The sequence below is a fragment of the Kogia breviceps genome, chromosome 2 (assembly GCF_026419965.1).
Source record: "Kogia breviceps isolate mKogBre1 chromosome 2, mKogBre1 haplotype 1, whole genome shotgun sequence".
Classification (NCBI taxonomy): Eukaryota; Metazoa; Chordata; class Mammalia; order Artiodactyla; family Physeteridae; genus Kogia; species Kogia breviceps.
Genome location: NC_081311.1, coordinates 146,430,544 through 146,443,064, shown reverse-complemented (window position 1 = coordinate 146,443,064; position 12,521 = coordinate 146,430,544). Strand labels below are relative to the sequence as shown.

Sequence of the window (12,521 nt, the reverse complement as noted above, 5' to 3'; positions counted from 1 at the left end):
TACAAGTATTTTATTGTATGCTCCTAAATAACAAGTGAGGTAGAGAGTATTATCATAATTTTAGAGACAAAGAAACTGATGCTTAAAGCAACCAAGTAATGACCCGAAACTATTACCGAGAGCTGAGTTTTGACTCCAAATCTAGGGAACTTTCTGGAGTTCAACATTGAGATATCATAGTGTGACTGCAGGTTGGAAAAACCATAGTAGAAGCTTGTCAACCTTACATGTAAAGCAGATTACATGGGTTCTACATAATATTCACAAGGTCTTTTCCCATGGAGCCGCAAATACATTTGGTATTTGACATTCGTTCTGGACACTCAGAAGCTTTATAAGGGCTTAGCTCATGAAGCCTATCCTGATCCCCAAAGCCAGGAATTATGTCTCTTGTCCTCAGATCATCCAAAGCGCTTTGACTGGACCTGGAACATTTTCTGTGGTATTTATACTATGTGCTCTGTGCATTCTTTTCCCTTAGGACCACATCTCATCTCCCTTACTAGTCTGTAAATTTCTTAGCAGCGTGGGCTGTGTCTTTTCATGGTCGTGTCATCCACAGCATCTAGCCTAACACAAAGAAGATTCCCAAAACGTTTACTTAATACATTCGTGAACTACACAGGTGGTTACCTTAGAATGTATCTGCTCACGGTCCTTTGCGGAAGCAGAAGAAACACGTTGATCCAAAGAGCCAGTGTCGGGGGATCGTTGACGGGTGAAGGGCCCTGGTCACTCACACATCTGTCCTCTTTCAGGAGCGGCTCTGCCCTGGCCCAACTCTATGGAACTTCTGCTACCTTAGAGCATCACCATTTCAACCACGCAGTGATGATCCTTCAAAGCGAGGTACAGACCTAACATTCTGCTTCTCCCCTTGAAAGAAAACCAATGAAATGATGTTTCCTACTTCTCTTTCTTTGCAGTGCCACAGGAAGATACAGAGAATTGGCACTATTGGACCTTTTCTTTGTGGTTTTTAAAAAACTCTTTCAGATGCCTGACCAAGGACCTTGTTCAAATTCGTCCTGAGCTGATTCATTTGGGTTTTATTATTAGTTAGGAGGCTTTTCAGATTCACTTAGCAGAGCAGACTGCCACGGCTTGTCACCAGAGCGTGGCCTTACCTTTCTTAACAATACAGAAGCCCACTAACAGATCCAAGTAGTGAGTGGCCCAACATCTCCATTTTGTGAAACCCATTTAAAAAGATGGCAGAAGCAGAAACAGGGTGAGAAAGTTACACTTTATTCGCATAATTGAGAAACCTATAAAAGATAAGAGAACTTAAAATTGCTGGTGGGACCGATTTGAAAGTGAGAACTGCAACTAAACTTGAGGCCCAGGGCTGCAGCCATGTGCCTTATTTTGCTTCATGTGGCATTGCAGGAGTTAGAAATAGTTGGTCTTTTATACTTTTAGCTCTCCATGGAGAAAAAGTAAAACTGCTAACTGACTCTGGCTGAGGCGTCTGAGTTTGAAATTGCCAAGAAAGGATCTGCTTAATTTTCTGCAGGCGTACAGACTTTTTTTTGAGGCCAGGAAGGGATCATCTGTTCCCCATTATTTGTCAGTTCTCTAGCTGTGCCATTAATTATTATTATTATCATCATTAAGGCCCTGCTTTGCTGGAATAGCATCATTAAATATGGAGGTTTTTTCCTCCAGCCTATCTTGAGAAAGAGTGTCTTTTGTAATATCACGAAAGCCTTCTTCGACCCCATAAAGGAGAGTCAGCACTCCGGAACCTGAGTGCAACTGCAGAAGACAAACCCGCTGGGGGAGATGTATTTGCAGTTGGGAATGAAACACCAAGGGTTAGGCTCTCAGTAACTCGGACAGAAACCAGTATACCAGCATCTGTGGCTCTGGAATTTTCCTATGAAGGTCATGTTTTAGCTGCATGCTGTGGCAGAGGGAAGTAGAAACAGGAGGAAACTGGGGTCAGACTATCATTTCTGTACTGGTAATATGATGGGTTTACACCCCTGAGGCCAGACATTCTCACCTTCGTAATAACAGATTATATACAGGAGGTCAGGGTTTTCTCAGAAGGTCATTTGCTTGTTTCTCTGGGAAAACAAACCCCACTAACTCAGATTTTGTCTTCATACAAACAAAATACATCGGCTGCACTTCACTCCGGGGGGTTCTCTTTGAAGAACGCAGGATAACAGTAATGGAACCAAGCAGCGGTGTTCAGGCTCTGCCCTGACGCTCCCCCCACCCCGCCCCATCCTGCTCGTCAGAAAGGCAAAAATGCAGATGTCGTCACCACCCCACTTTCCAAATAATGCAGAGGCACAGAGAGGTTAGATAGCCTGAAAAAAGTTGCTCCAGTCCTTTCTTCCTCTACATTTTTTTTTCCCATCAATACCATTACTCCCTAAACAAGAAGTAGAAGTAGTATTTTAGGGGGACTAATCTATTTTAGAGACCATACCCTTGAGGCACTGTAGAAGGCCAATTTACATATAAGCAATACACTGATTGGATTGCAAATTAACTTTTATTATTATTATTATTATTAAAGCTGACCAGGTTGGCTTTGTCACTCTCTTAGCTATTAATTGCGTTGTTACTTTATGTCCTTTAAAAGTAGTAAAACGCACTCAAAATAATCAAGATCCTCAAATTCAGACCAACTTTCTCCTGGACTTCACATTAGGTTTTACTGTAACTGGCTCCTAATAGCTCTATTTCTTTCCCTGGGAGATGCTAGATGTGTGGCTGGATCCAGATGACCACTTTTCCAGAGCTCCCAACCACTTTTTCCCAGGCCCCAGTAAACCAGCCTGTGATTGATCCATGGGGCAAGGCTGAGGCAACGAAAGCTGGGCAGAATTACGGTGTGGCATTCCTTTAGTCTTCTTCCTAATGGCTGAATTAAGGGTCTGGAAGAGTTCATTTGAAAATTATTATTAATACTGGACCTGGTCCCAGGTGGGACCAATATACTTTAGTCTCTAAGGAGTGGTGGGTTCCCCCAATGAGATAAATTAACTCAAGGAAGCAGATTATCATCTGGTGCCTGGTAGGTAGTAATTTACCAATTGATATTCTGGTTCCCTGGAAGAATTAATTTACCTCTCCTTGGAAAATATTCTCAGGCAGTCATTTCACTGCCTTCCTCCTGCACCATCTTCTGGCTGTCAACACTAGGTTTAAAACTGGTCCAGTTCCCAGACCACCTGTTTATGAGTTCATATCTCATGCTAAGAAAACCTGACAAATGAAAAGTCTTAACTTTCAAAGCAAATTAAGTGAATTGTCAGTAATTTAAAGAAGGATTTTTTCACACTTTACTAAAAACACTGTGGAACTGTCTAGTGTGGCTAAAACAAATCTGGATGGAAAAAGGTGTGCTTTTCAAGGGTATGGAGACACAGGTGTCCTTGCAGGTTGTTCAAGGCCAAAGGCATCTTTAGAGCCCTCCCATGCCCAAAGCAGTATCTTATACATTCTAGCTACTCAGTAATTATTCACTGTCCTGAATTTCACACACTCCATCCAGACGTATCTTCACAGCTTAACACAGCGTTTCTCAGCTTCAACAGGATTGTCACGTTGGGCCAAGTAAGTCTTTGTTGTAGGGTCTGTAGGGTGCACTGTAGGATGTTTAGCAGCATCCCTGGCCTCTCCAGTAGATCCCAGTAGCACTGTTCCTCAGTGTGACAAGAAAAATGTCTCTAGACATTGCTAGAAGTGCCCATTGCCAAGATCACCCCCATTTGTACCACTGGTCTAATGTTTCTTCTCTTCCTTGAAGTCATTTGTTGCCAGAGCAAATACTTCCAAAAGGCCAACTTAAGTCTTTACTAGTGAGACTAGGATGTATTGATATATCGGGGTCAGAAAGATTCCTGAACGTTTTGTCAGCTTTTCCGCTCTGTAATTCCATAGGATGTGGGCAGTTAAATGGAGTTGTTGGCACAAACGTAGCCTGAGGAAGATGAGTTCAAACACTCTTCAATTTTGTCTTCAAGACTAAGCATAATAAAGTGTCCCTTGGTGGTCCTCCTCAACAATGATTGTACTCCTAGCTTTGCTATGTTTGCCAGGGAATCTGTTTGTAGTTGCACAAAATGTCATTAAGCTTTTTAGAAAATGATTTTATCATGTTTCTAGACCTTTTTAAAAAAAAAAAAAAAGTAGGAAAAACATGTAGTCACCAGGCTCAGATTTAATGTTGTCTTTTGTGACTTTGTACTTTCTCATTCCAGGGTCACAACATCTTTGCTAATTTGTCCTCCAAGGAATACAGTGACCTTATGCAGCTTTTGAAGCAGTCAATACTGGCAACAGACCTCACGCTGTACTTTGAGTAGGTATTGGCATTTGATCTATTTGACAAATGGATATCTAAAGTTTCACGCTGTAATTAATTTTCAGGTCCATATTGGGGATTACCTGTTATTCTAGCACTGATATCAATGTGTAAATGACCTAAATTGTTGTGGTTGTTGTTGTTGTTTTCCCCTCATCTAAGAGAACTTCATTAGTGTAGTGTCTATAAAACAAGACAATCAGGGCTACAATCGCGAGATTTATATCTTTCTTCTGTTTTATGAGCCTTGTTTGGGACTCTTGGCTGAAACTAAGTGATGGCCATTTTTATTTTAGAGACTGGCTAAGATTGCTATTTTAGACTATGATTTCCGGTTAGATCTCTAATGGCATTGATGATGCTAATGAAAAAGATTTGTTGCTGAAAGGATGACCAGAAAGCCAAGCCTTCATTCCTTGCCTCTCCTCTAGCTCTCTTTCTCAGAAGAGCCGTCCTCCTTTTCCCAAAGCTCAGGCCTCCATCTGAGCTGGCGATTCCATCCTGCTCGTTTCCTGTGACACCCGCTCCCTCGGGTACCACCTCTTTTGGCAGCCTGGTTATCTCTTCCTTCACTGATATGCACAGTGTTCTCTGATCTTAAAGGCCAAACAACTTCCCTTCCTTAAAAAATTCTTTGACCTGACCCCTTGGTCTTTAATTGCTTTTCAATTTACCTTTCTTTTACTGCCCACCTTTTAAAATAAATGGAGCACATGAGTACCTTTATTTTCCTAACACCCACTTACACTTTGGAGACCAGCATCCACCTTCACATTCTACCAGCGTTGTACTTTCAGAGGTCACCAGAGACTTCCTTGTCCCCAAATTCGATGTCCTTTACTCATTTCTGATATTTTCTAGCTTCTTTGAGACATCTACAGGTTTACTGATTTCTCATTGTCAATTTCTACTCTCTTTTCTTCCGCAGCATCCATCTGCCTTCCTCTCTCCTTTTCTGGATCCCTTATAGGTTTCTTTTCTCCTTGCTTCTACGTATGAGTTCCTGAACCCATGTTCTTCTTTCTCTACTCTACTCAGATTCACTCCCCTGGCCTCAGTGCCATATTACCTCCATAGAGGCATAGAGAAGACCCTGAAATTCTTCACTCTAACACTACCTCACATTCTAGACCTGCATCTCCAACGCCCATCTTAAAAGCCTTCAGTGGCTTCATTGCTTTCAAAGCAACCCCTAAACTTGGTTCGCATTTCAAGGTTCTCCCTCCATATCTGCCCCCAACTATTTTTCATCCTTATCTTCCACTTCTCTCCAACATGATTCATACTCCAACCAGACAGGTCTAATGTTACCCTTTGTTTTTAGTTTTTCAGAAAACAATAATCCTTTTTGTTAGTTAACTGCGTGTTACCCTGTGAAAACACCTTATGCAGTGGCCCTAGTTCCCCAATCATCTCACCGTTCCTACATGGAATCCTGTTCCTCCACTCCCCCATCTGGCTGAACTATCTTCTACCACCTTTCCCAGGAAGCCTATGTCACTCCCTTTGAATTTTATTGTACTTGGCATTGCATCAGTTAGAATTAGATTCAATTGTAAGGGACAGGAAACACAAAATAACAGTAGCTTACTTCTTTGTCACATAAAAGAAATCTGGAGATAAGCAATCTGCAGTTGGCAGAGTAGCTACATTAAGTCATCAGGGACCCAGGCTACTTTATCTTTCTGTGCTGCCACCTTCAAACACATGGTTTCCACCTGAGTCCAAGATAGCTGCTCATTTTCCAGGCAAAATGTCCACATCCCAGTTATCAGAAGGAAGGAAAGGACAAAAAAGAAAGGGGCCAAAGGTGATGCAAGTTATCTTTTAAGAGAGTTTTCTGGAAGCTTCACATAACAATTCCACTTCTATTTCATTGGTCAGAATTTAGTCACTTGGCCATCCCTAGGTTGAAGGGAGGTTAGGAAAGGAAAGCTTCATTTCGGGTAATTATATGCCCTGCTAAAGTCTAGGAGTTCTATTACTAAGAAAGAAAGGGAAGAGAGATATTTGAGTAGACAACTGATAATCTGTGCCACAGGTGTTTATTGCTGGTCTCTAGTGAATGGGTTATGACACAGTATAGTGCAAGGAGTAAAAGTCTTTGGAATTATATTGGTCTGGATTTAAGTCTCGTTCTGGAATTCTAGTTAAACCTGGTGTATTGAGCCCAAGTGTCTATGTCCTCTCCCTTCTGAAACTCCACTAAAATGGCATCAAATAAATTTAAAAACGAAAACAAAAAGGCGTAAATCAGAGAACCAGAGAGGACCCAAAACAACTGATAAGAGATAATCCATTTGTGGAAAATGGAAGGCCAGCTGATGAATGTAACTGATCTGGCAGAGTGGAGTGGAAAGTAGGAGGACAACTCTGAGAAGCAAGCCAGTTTGTCTTGCAGAGCCTTGCTTGGGGCTTAGAGACAAAAAGTACCATGAAAAGTGAATGTGACGCTCACAGCTTAAGACAAGGAAATTACTAAAAAGTCAGTTTTCAGAACACTCAGAGCCCACCAAGTCCTCCACCAGCCTAGCCAGACAACTCCCTTTCCTCTATCCCTGGAGAAGGGCAGAGGTTTATTCTCTGGAGAAATGAAAGAAAGCGCTCTGGACTGAGAAAAGTTCAAGGTGGGAATGAGATGCAGAGCTCAGAAGGAGGGATGAAGTCAAATGGAACAGGTCTCTGGATTGAAACCCCAAGCCCACAGCCCAGTCACCAGAGGCCAGAATCTGTAAGCCACACATCCAGGTTTCTCAGATTCAGCAAATGGAAGTACAAGAAGTGCAGTTAAATTTGAATTTCAGATAAACAAGGAATAATTTTTAGTATAAGTGTGTCCTATGCAGTGTGCATGTGGGACACACACATACAACTCCTGCTTAGCCTTTAAATGCCGTACTCTTAACACTCAGATAGCAAGGATCACAGAACATTTTATGAAAGTTTCGCATGTGAAACGCAGAGACCAAAACAAACAGAAAATAAATGGAATTCAGAGAAAACAGGGCTAGGAAGAAACCAAAAACCAAAAACTGTTGTTAATATCCTTAGAGAGCTAAAATATTGCCCCCATGAAATAAGAACAGAATGCTTTAAAAAATAATAGGAGCAAACTGTAGAAGAAGAAAGAGCTCTTGCAAATTAAAAACATCATGGCCAAAATAAAAATCAAATGAAAGCATTGAGAAATACAGTCAAAGGGCAACAAGGCAGCAATATGAAAAACACTGCTTTATTTCATTTTATGCTTTTTAGTACTGTTTGATTTGTTAACTGTTGTATGTATTACTTTTATAAATATAAATTTAATTAATTTTTAAAATATATTTTAAAAGTAAAAAATCCTAGCTCTGCCACTACATAGCTGTGTGTCATCAGACAAATTATTTACCTCTCTGAGCCTCTCTTCTTCATGTGTAAAATGGAGATAATAGTACCTATGTTATCTGTCTTATGAATGTCTTATATCTTATAAATGTCTTGTATGTCTTATAAATGGTGGCATCTACAACCTCATTTGCTTTATAGGCTATTTATTTTGCATGTTTTGTGGCCCTCATTTTGAATTAACTATCATGCTGTTCCATCTTTTTCTGAATTGATGCTCCTGAATTGGTTATTTATGGAAGCCTGTATCCCTTTAATATTCTTATTTCCTGTGTCTTGACACTTGCAGGGTTTTGTGTTATTTTTCTCAAAGTAGAAGCATTTTCCCAAGCCAAGTTTCCAAGTAAGTTCTAAGGGAGAAAAAAATGTCAACAGCAGGAGACCATTCATTAAGCCCTGTTAGGGATGTGACGAATCACTGAGTGACCGCTGGGACGCAGTCAGGGAAGTTGGTTGCAACTCATTTTCTCATTACTCTGCTCTTATCTTAATGCTGCAGCCCCGGCTAATGTTTGCTGACTCCAGAGAAGCTGGCTTGGTCTCTTTTTGTCAGCCTTATAGTGTTGTTGAGTTTCTGAATAGCTGCTCATTCTCTAATCTAGACCTTCAGGAGGCTGATTCACCTGCCTGTCTAAAGTTGCATTAAAGTATTGCCATATTTTTAGGCAAAACAATTCCTAGGGTTAATAAGGGGGAAAGCAGCTACTACAAACTGTCTCCCAGTTGCTTTTATTTCACAGAGATACAGTTGTGGAATTGGAAGGGATGTTAGAAATGATGTAATCCAATTCATCTCCTTTATTTTGTAGATCAGGTACTAATAAGCTTGAAAAGGTTAAATAGTGTAGTTTGGGCCACATAACTAAATTAGTGGTAAGCTGGAACCCACACCTCCTGTTTCGAGGCTTTTCCACAAACACTGTATTCCTTCTCTAACAGAAGAATTAAGAAGTATTTGTCATTTAAGTTGGGGATGCATTACGTGGAAATATTGACCTTCCCAGGTGTACATGAATTGGTTTATTATGAAAGCCAGGATGAGTTCCCATCCTCTCTCCCAAAGCAGAGCCAGAGACAAGGGCTTGCATGCACATAGTCTAGTTTTGGAGGTAACATCAGGAATAGGAGTGGGGGACTGGGACAGTGAAATGGGGAAGGAGGGAACCTCTTGTAAAGACACATTCCCTTGTTGGTCACCACTGTGGTCAGTTGGGCTTGATCCCGCAGGGACTGTCTGAAAAGTCTTATATAAGCTGCACCTCAGAATTACCCACCAGCCTCCAGCCTCTATCAGCCGAGGCTGTTCCATGGGAGTTAAAACTTCCATGCACTTCCAGGACGTGCATGCCCAAGGGCTGGGGATTCCTACAACCATTTCCCATCCCACGTGTGGGCGCAGAGCAGTGCCAGGGCAGAAAGTAAGCAAGGCACAGGGCAGCCAAGGCAGAAGCCATGGTGCTGGTTGGAGCAGCAATGGCTGAAGAAAGGTGGACTCTGAGGCAGTCTTGTACCCTTTTCTAGAAGTTTGGACCTTGGTTCTTCTGCCCTGACTACTTAAATCAAAAGCCTTGACACGGTTGAGGTCAACCCAAAAGGAAGCTCACTGCTTTCCTCCCCTAAGAAGGGGAAAGTCACTCTAAAGGGGTCAAAGCAGGCAGGGAGAAGATCCAGTCCTTTTGCAGGGAGGTTATGACCCATTCCTGGGGGCAGGATTTCCTGCCATGAGCCAAAAGGGAAAAATGTAAAATTCCTGGAAATATGGAATTCCTTTAAAAACAACCACAAAACCTTGTAAATTTAATTTCTAATGGCTTTGGGTATGCTCAGGATTCTATACTACAAATGATGGGTGAAAGCAGAATTCACAAGTTTAAAAAATGGAAAATCAAACAAAACCTCAGTGTGAATTTCTAGGCTTCACAACCTAAGTCTGGGGGTTAATTCTTCAGTCTGATTTTTCCAACTCATTGAAAGCATTTTCCAGTTACTGCTGAGTGATTTTCTGAAATTGATTTCTGTCCCTATTTCTGAGTCCCCACAGTGAATACGGCTTTGATAATTAAATAGTAATTTCAGCATCTCAAACAGGAATTAGATATACTCTGTTGGTAACCAGCCACGTAACTTTGAGAGAGTCACTCACTTAATCTCTCTTTTCCCTGGTTTCCTTGTCAGCAACATGGGGACAGGTACATCACCCATACCAATCTCCTAGTGTCCTTGTGGTGACCAAAGGAGATTACCTATATGAAAGATAATTAAAATTTAGATAATCTAAATAATTTAAATTTGATAACACCAATAAGTTAAAGTACCTTATAAAGAAAAGAATCATTCAGCCAGAAAAATTAATAAAATTTGGACCATAAAAGATGGCACTTGTTGGGGCAGACAGAGAGAGAGAGAGATCCAAAATTACAAGTGTTAAAACTTCAAAGAGGGCTTCCCTGGTGGCGCAGTGGTTGAGAATCCGCCTGCCGATGCAGGGGACACGGGTTCGTGCCCCGGTCCGGGAAGATCCCACATGCCGCGGAGCGGCTGGGCCCGTGAGCCATGGCCGCTGAGTCTGCACGTCCGGAGCCTGTGCTCCGCAACGGGAGAGGCCACAACAGTGAGAGGCCCGCGTACCGCAAAAAAAAAAAAAAAAAACTTCAAAGAGATGTCGCAGTTGCCTTAGACTGTCTGCATGAAGTCAACAAAGATGACCTTGCATCCTCCACAATTAGTAATAAAAACAACACCTAAAATTTCCTGAGTGCTCACTTGGGAGCTTTATATATACATTATTCCATTTAATACTTAAAGCAGTTCTGTCAGAGCAGGTACTATTATTGACCCCATCATACACATGAGGAAACTGAGGTTCGGAGAGATTCAGTAAATTGCTCACCATGTTAAATGGTAAAGCTGAGATTGGAACCAAGTATTTAGACTCCAAAATGCTTGTAACTACTCTGCCATTCTCTTTGCAGTTAGTTTAAGAGAACCAAAGGGGAAACTGAGGCCACTTCTGGAAATACTTGGGCACCAAGGGCAGCAGTAATGCCAGTTCCAGACCCACTGGATATCAAGCCGGTGGCAACTGAACAAACTGCTGATGCCACCAGCAGGCTGTGGGTGGGGTGGAGGCTCCAGGTGAGAGTTGCTCAGGAGCCTCACCTGTGGGGCTGAGACCGCAAGTAGAGGCTCCTTGTTTGTTGTTGAGCTATACTGGGACACCAGAAGTTGGCAGTTCTTTAGCTTTAATACAGTCGTGGAAGCTGTTGCTCTCTGGTAGCAGTAACTGTTTAGCATTCATTCCCAACAGGTTGTGACCACAGAATACTACATCCCTTATTTACCAGGCGCCTGCTCCATGCCCAGCACTGTTCTAGGCATTACAGTATCTCCCTGTATCACTACTAGAATGGGAGCTCCATGAACGCAGACATCTTCCTCTTTAGCTCACTCTTGGAGCCCCCAAACCTGACACACTGCCTGACATAGTAAATTCTCAAAATATTAACTCTTTGATATTGAATTCTCATATCAGCCTGCAAGGTAGATATAGTTATCCCCATCTTCTAGATAAAGATACCTGGGCTTAGAGAGGGCACATACTTTACCCAAAGTCATCAAATTGTCTGTGACATGTCTCCACACCACATTGCCTCAGATCACTATTTAAAGCAAGAATTATCCAAGAATTCAGATTTTATAAACCCATTTGGGTGCTTAATGCTTTTCTGGTTGGCTTTCTAAGTTAATCAGACTAATCTTCAAGTTGAAAATTTTTCACTTCCCTTTGTGCTCTGCAAGCATTCATCAGCCATTACAGAAAATGCCCAGTCTAATGGTTTCTTTGTCTTTGTCTTTCCAAAGGGATGCGATAAGTAGCATTTCTCAAAAGCATCTGATGATGACAACAAAGTGTACTAAATTGTCTTAGATTGTTAGGAGTTATGGTTTGACCATCCTTCTAAAAATTAGACTAATATCTAAAATAATTTAATTTATAAAATACAATAGGAACACAACAAATGTTTCTACTGCTATGCAGACAGGAATATTCATTCATTCATCATTAAACAAATGTTTATTAAGAGCTCACTATGTTCAGAGTTTTCAACCTCTACAGTAGCCTACACTCAACTAACCCCATAGTGGAAAGGAAGAGGATAAATTAATGCATAGTAAGGTGTAATGACTTACAGGGCTTAACCCATTGTTCTTTCCCAAGCATTCTTATATTTTAACAGAGCTGATGAATTAACCCCCGGAAATTACTCTAATGGTGGAACAGCAGACACAGTGACAGGTTAATGGAAGAGATATTTTGGTACTTTTTGATGCACATCAAAGCATTTTATCCACTAGCACTTACTGATGCCCTCTTTATTGCCAGGCACTGTGCTAGTTGCACAGGCAGAGAAGACATAATTCTTACCTTCGGGGACTGAGAACCCAGTGTAAAAGTGAGAAAAACAGTAATACCACATCGTGAGGAGTGCTACGGGCCAAGTAAATGCAGGGGCAACTAGGGCATGCTCCATCCAGCAACCCTTTGGACCACTTCTTGTCCTGGAGGTTATGGATCAACTGAACTAACGGTTAGGGCCTTGTATTGTCTAATTTTCTGTCATTTTCAATACTGAGAGTTGTTCTGGTCTTTCCATTTCCTGCATTTGCCAATTTTATTCGTGCTGTCACCAACAGCACAGCACCTAATAGGTAATTTCATTCAGGTTCTTAGCTGGTCATGTGTTATCAGTGCTAGTCTAACACAGGGAGACAATTCACTTTCAAAATTAAATATATGACTTTTTTT

At 41.5% G+C, this 12,521-nt stretch overlaps 1 protein-coding gene across 1 annotated transcript in view; it reads left to right on the top strand.

Annotated features, from left to right (window-relative positions):
- Positions 1 to 12,521, top strand: part of PDE11A (phosphodiesterase 11A) — a 429,207-nt gene that overhangs the window by 360,474 nt on the left and 56,212 nt on the right. The window contains exons 14-15 of the mRNA XM_059052757.2: positions 759 to 849; positions 4,224 to 4,324. Coding sequence (XP_058908740.1) covers positions 759 to 849; positions 4,224 to 4,324 — 192 coding nt within the window. The remainder of the gene's footprint in view (positions 1 to 758; positions 850 to 4,223; positions 4,325 to 12,521) is intronic.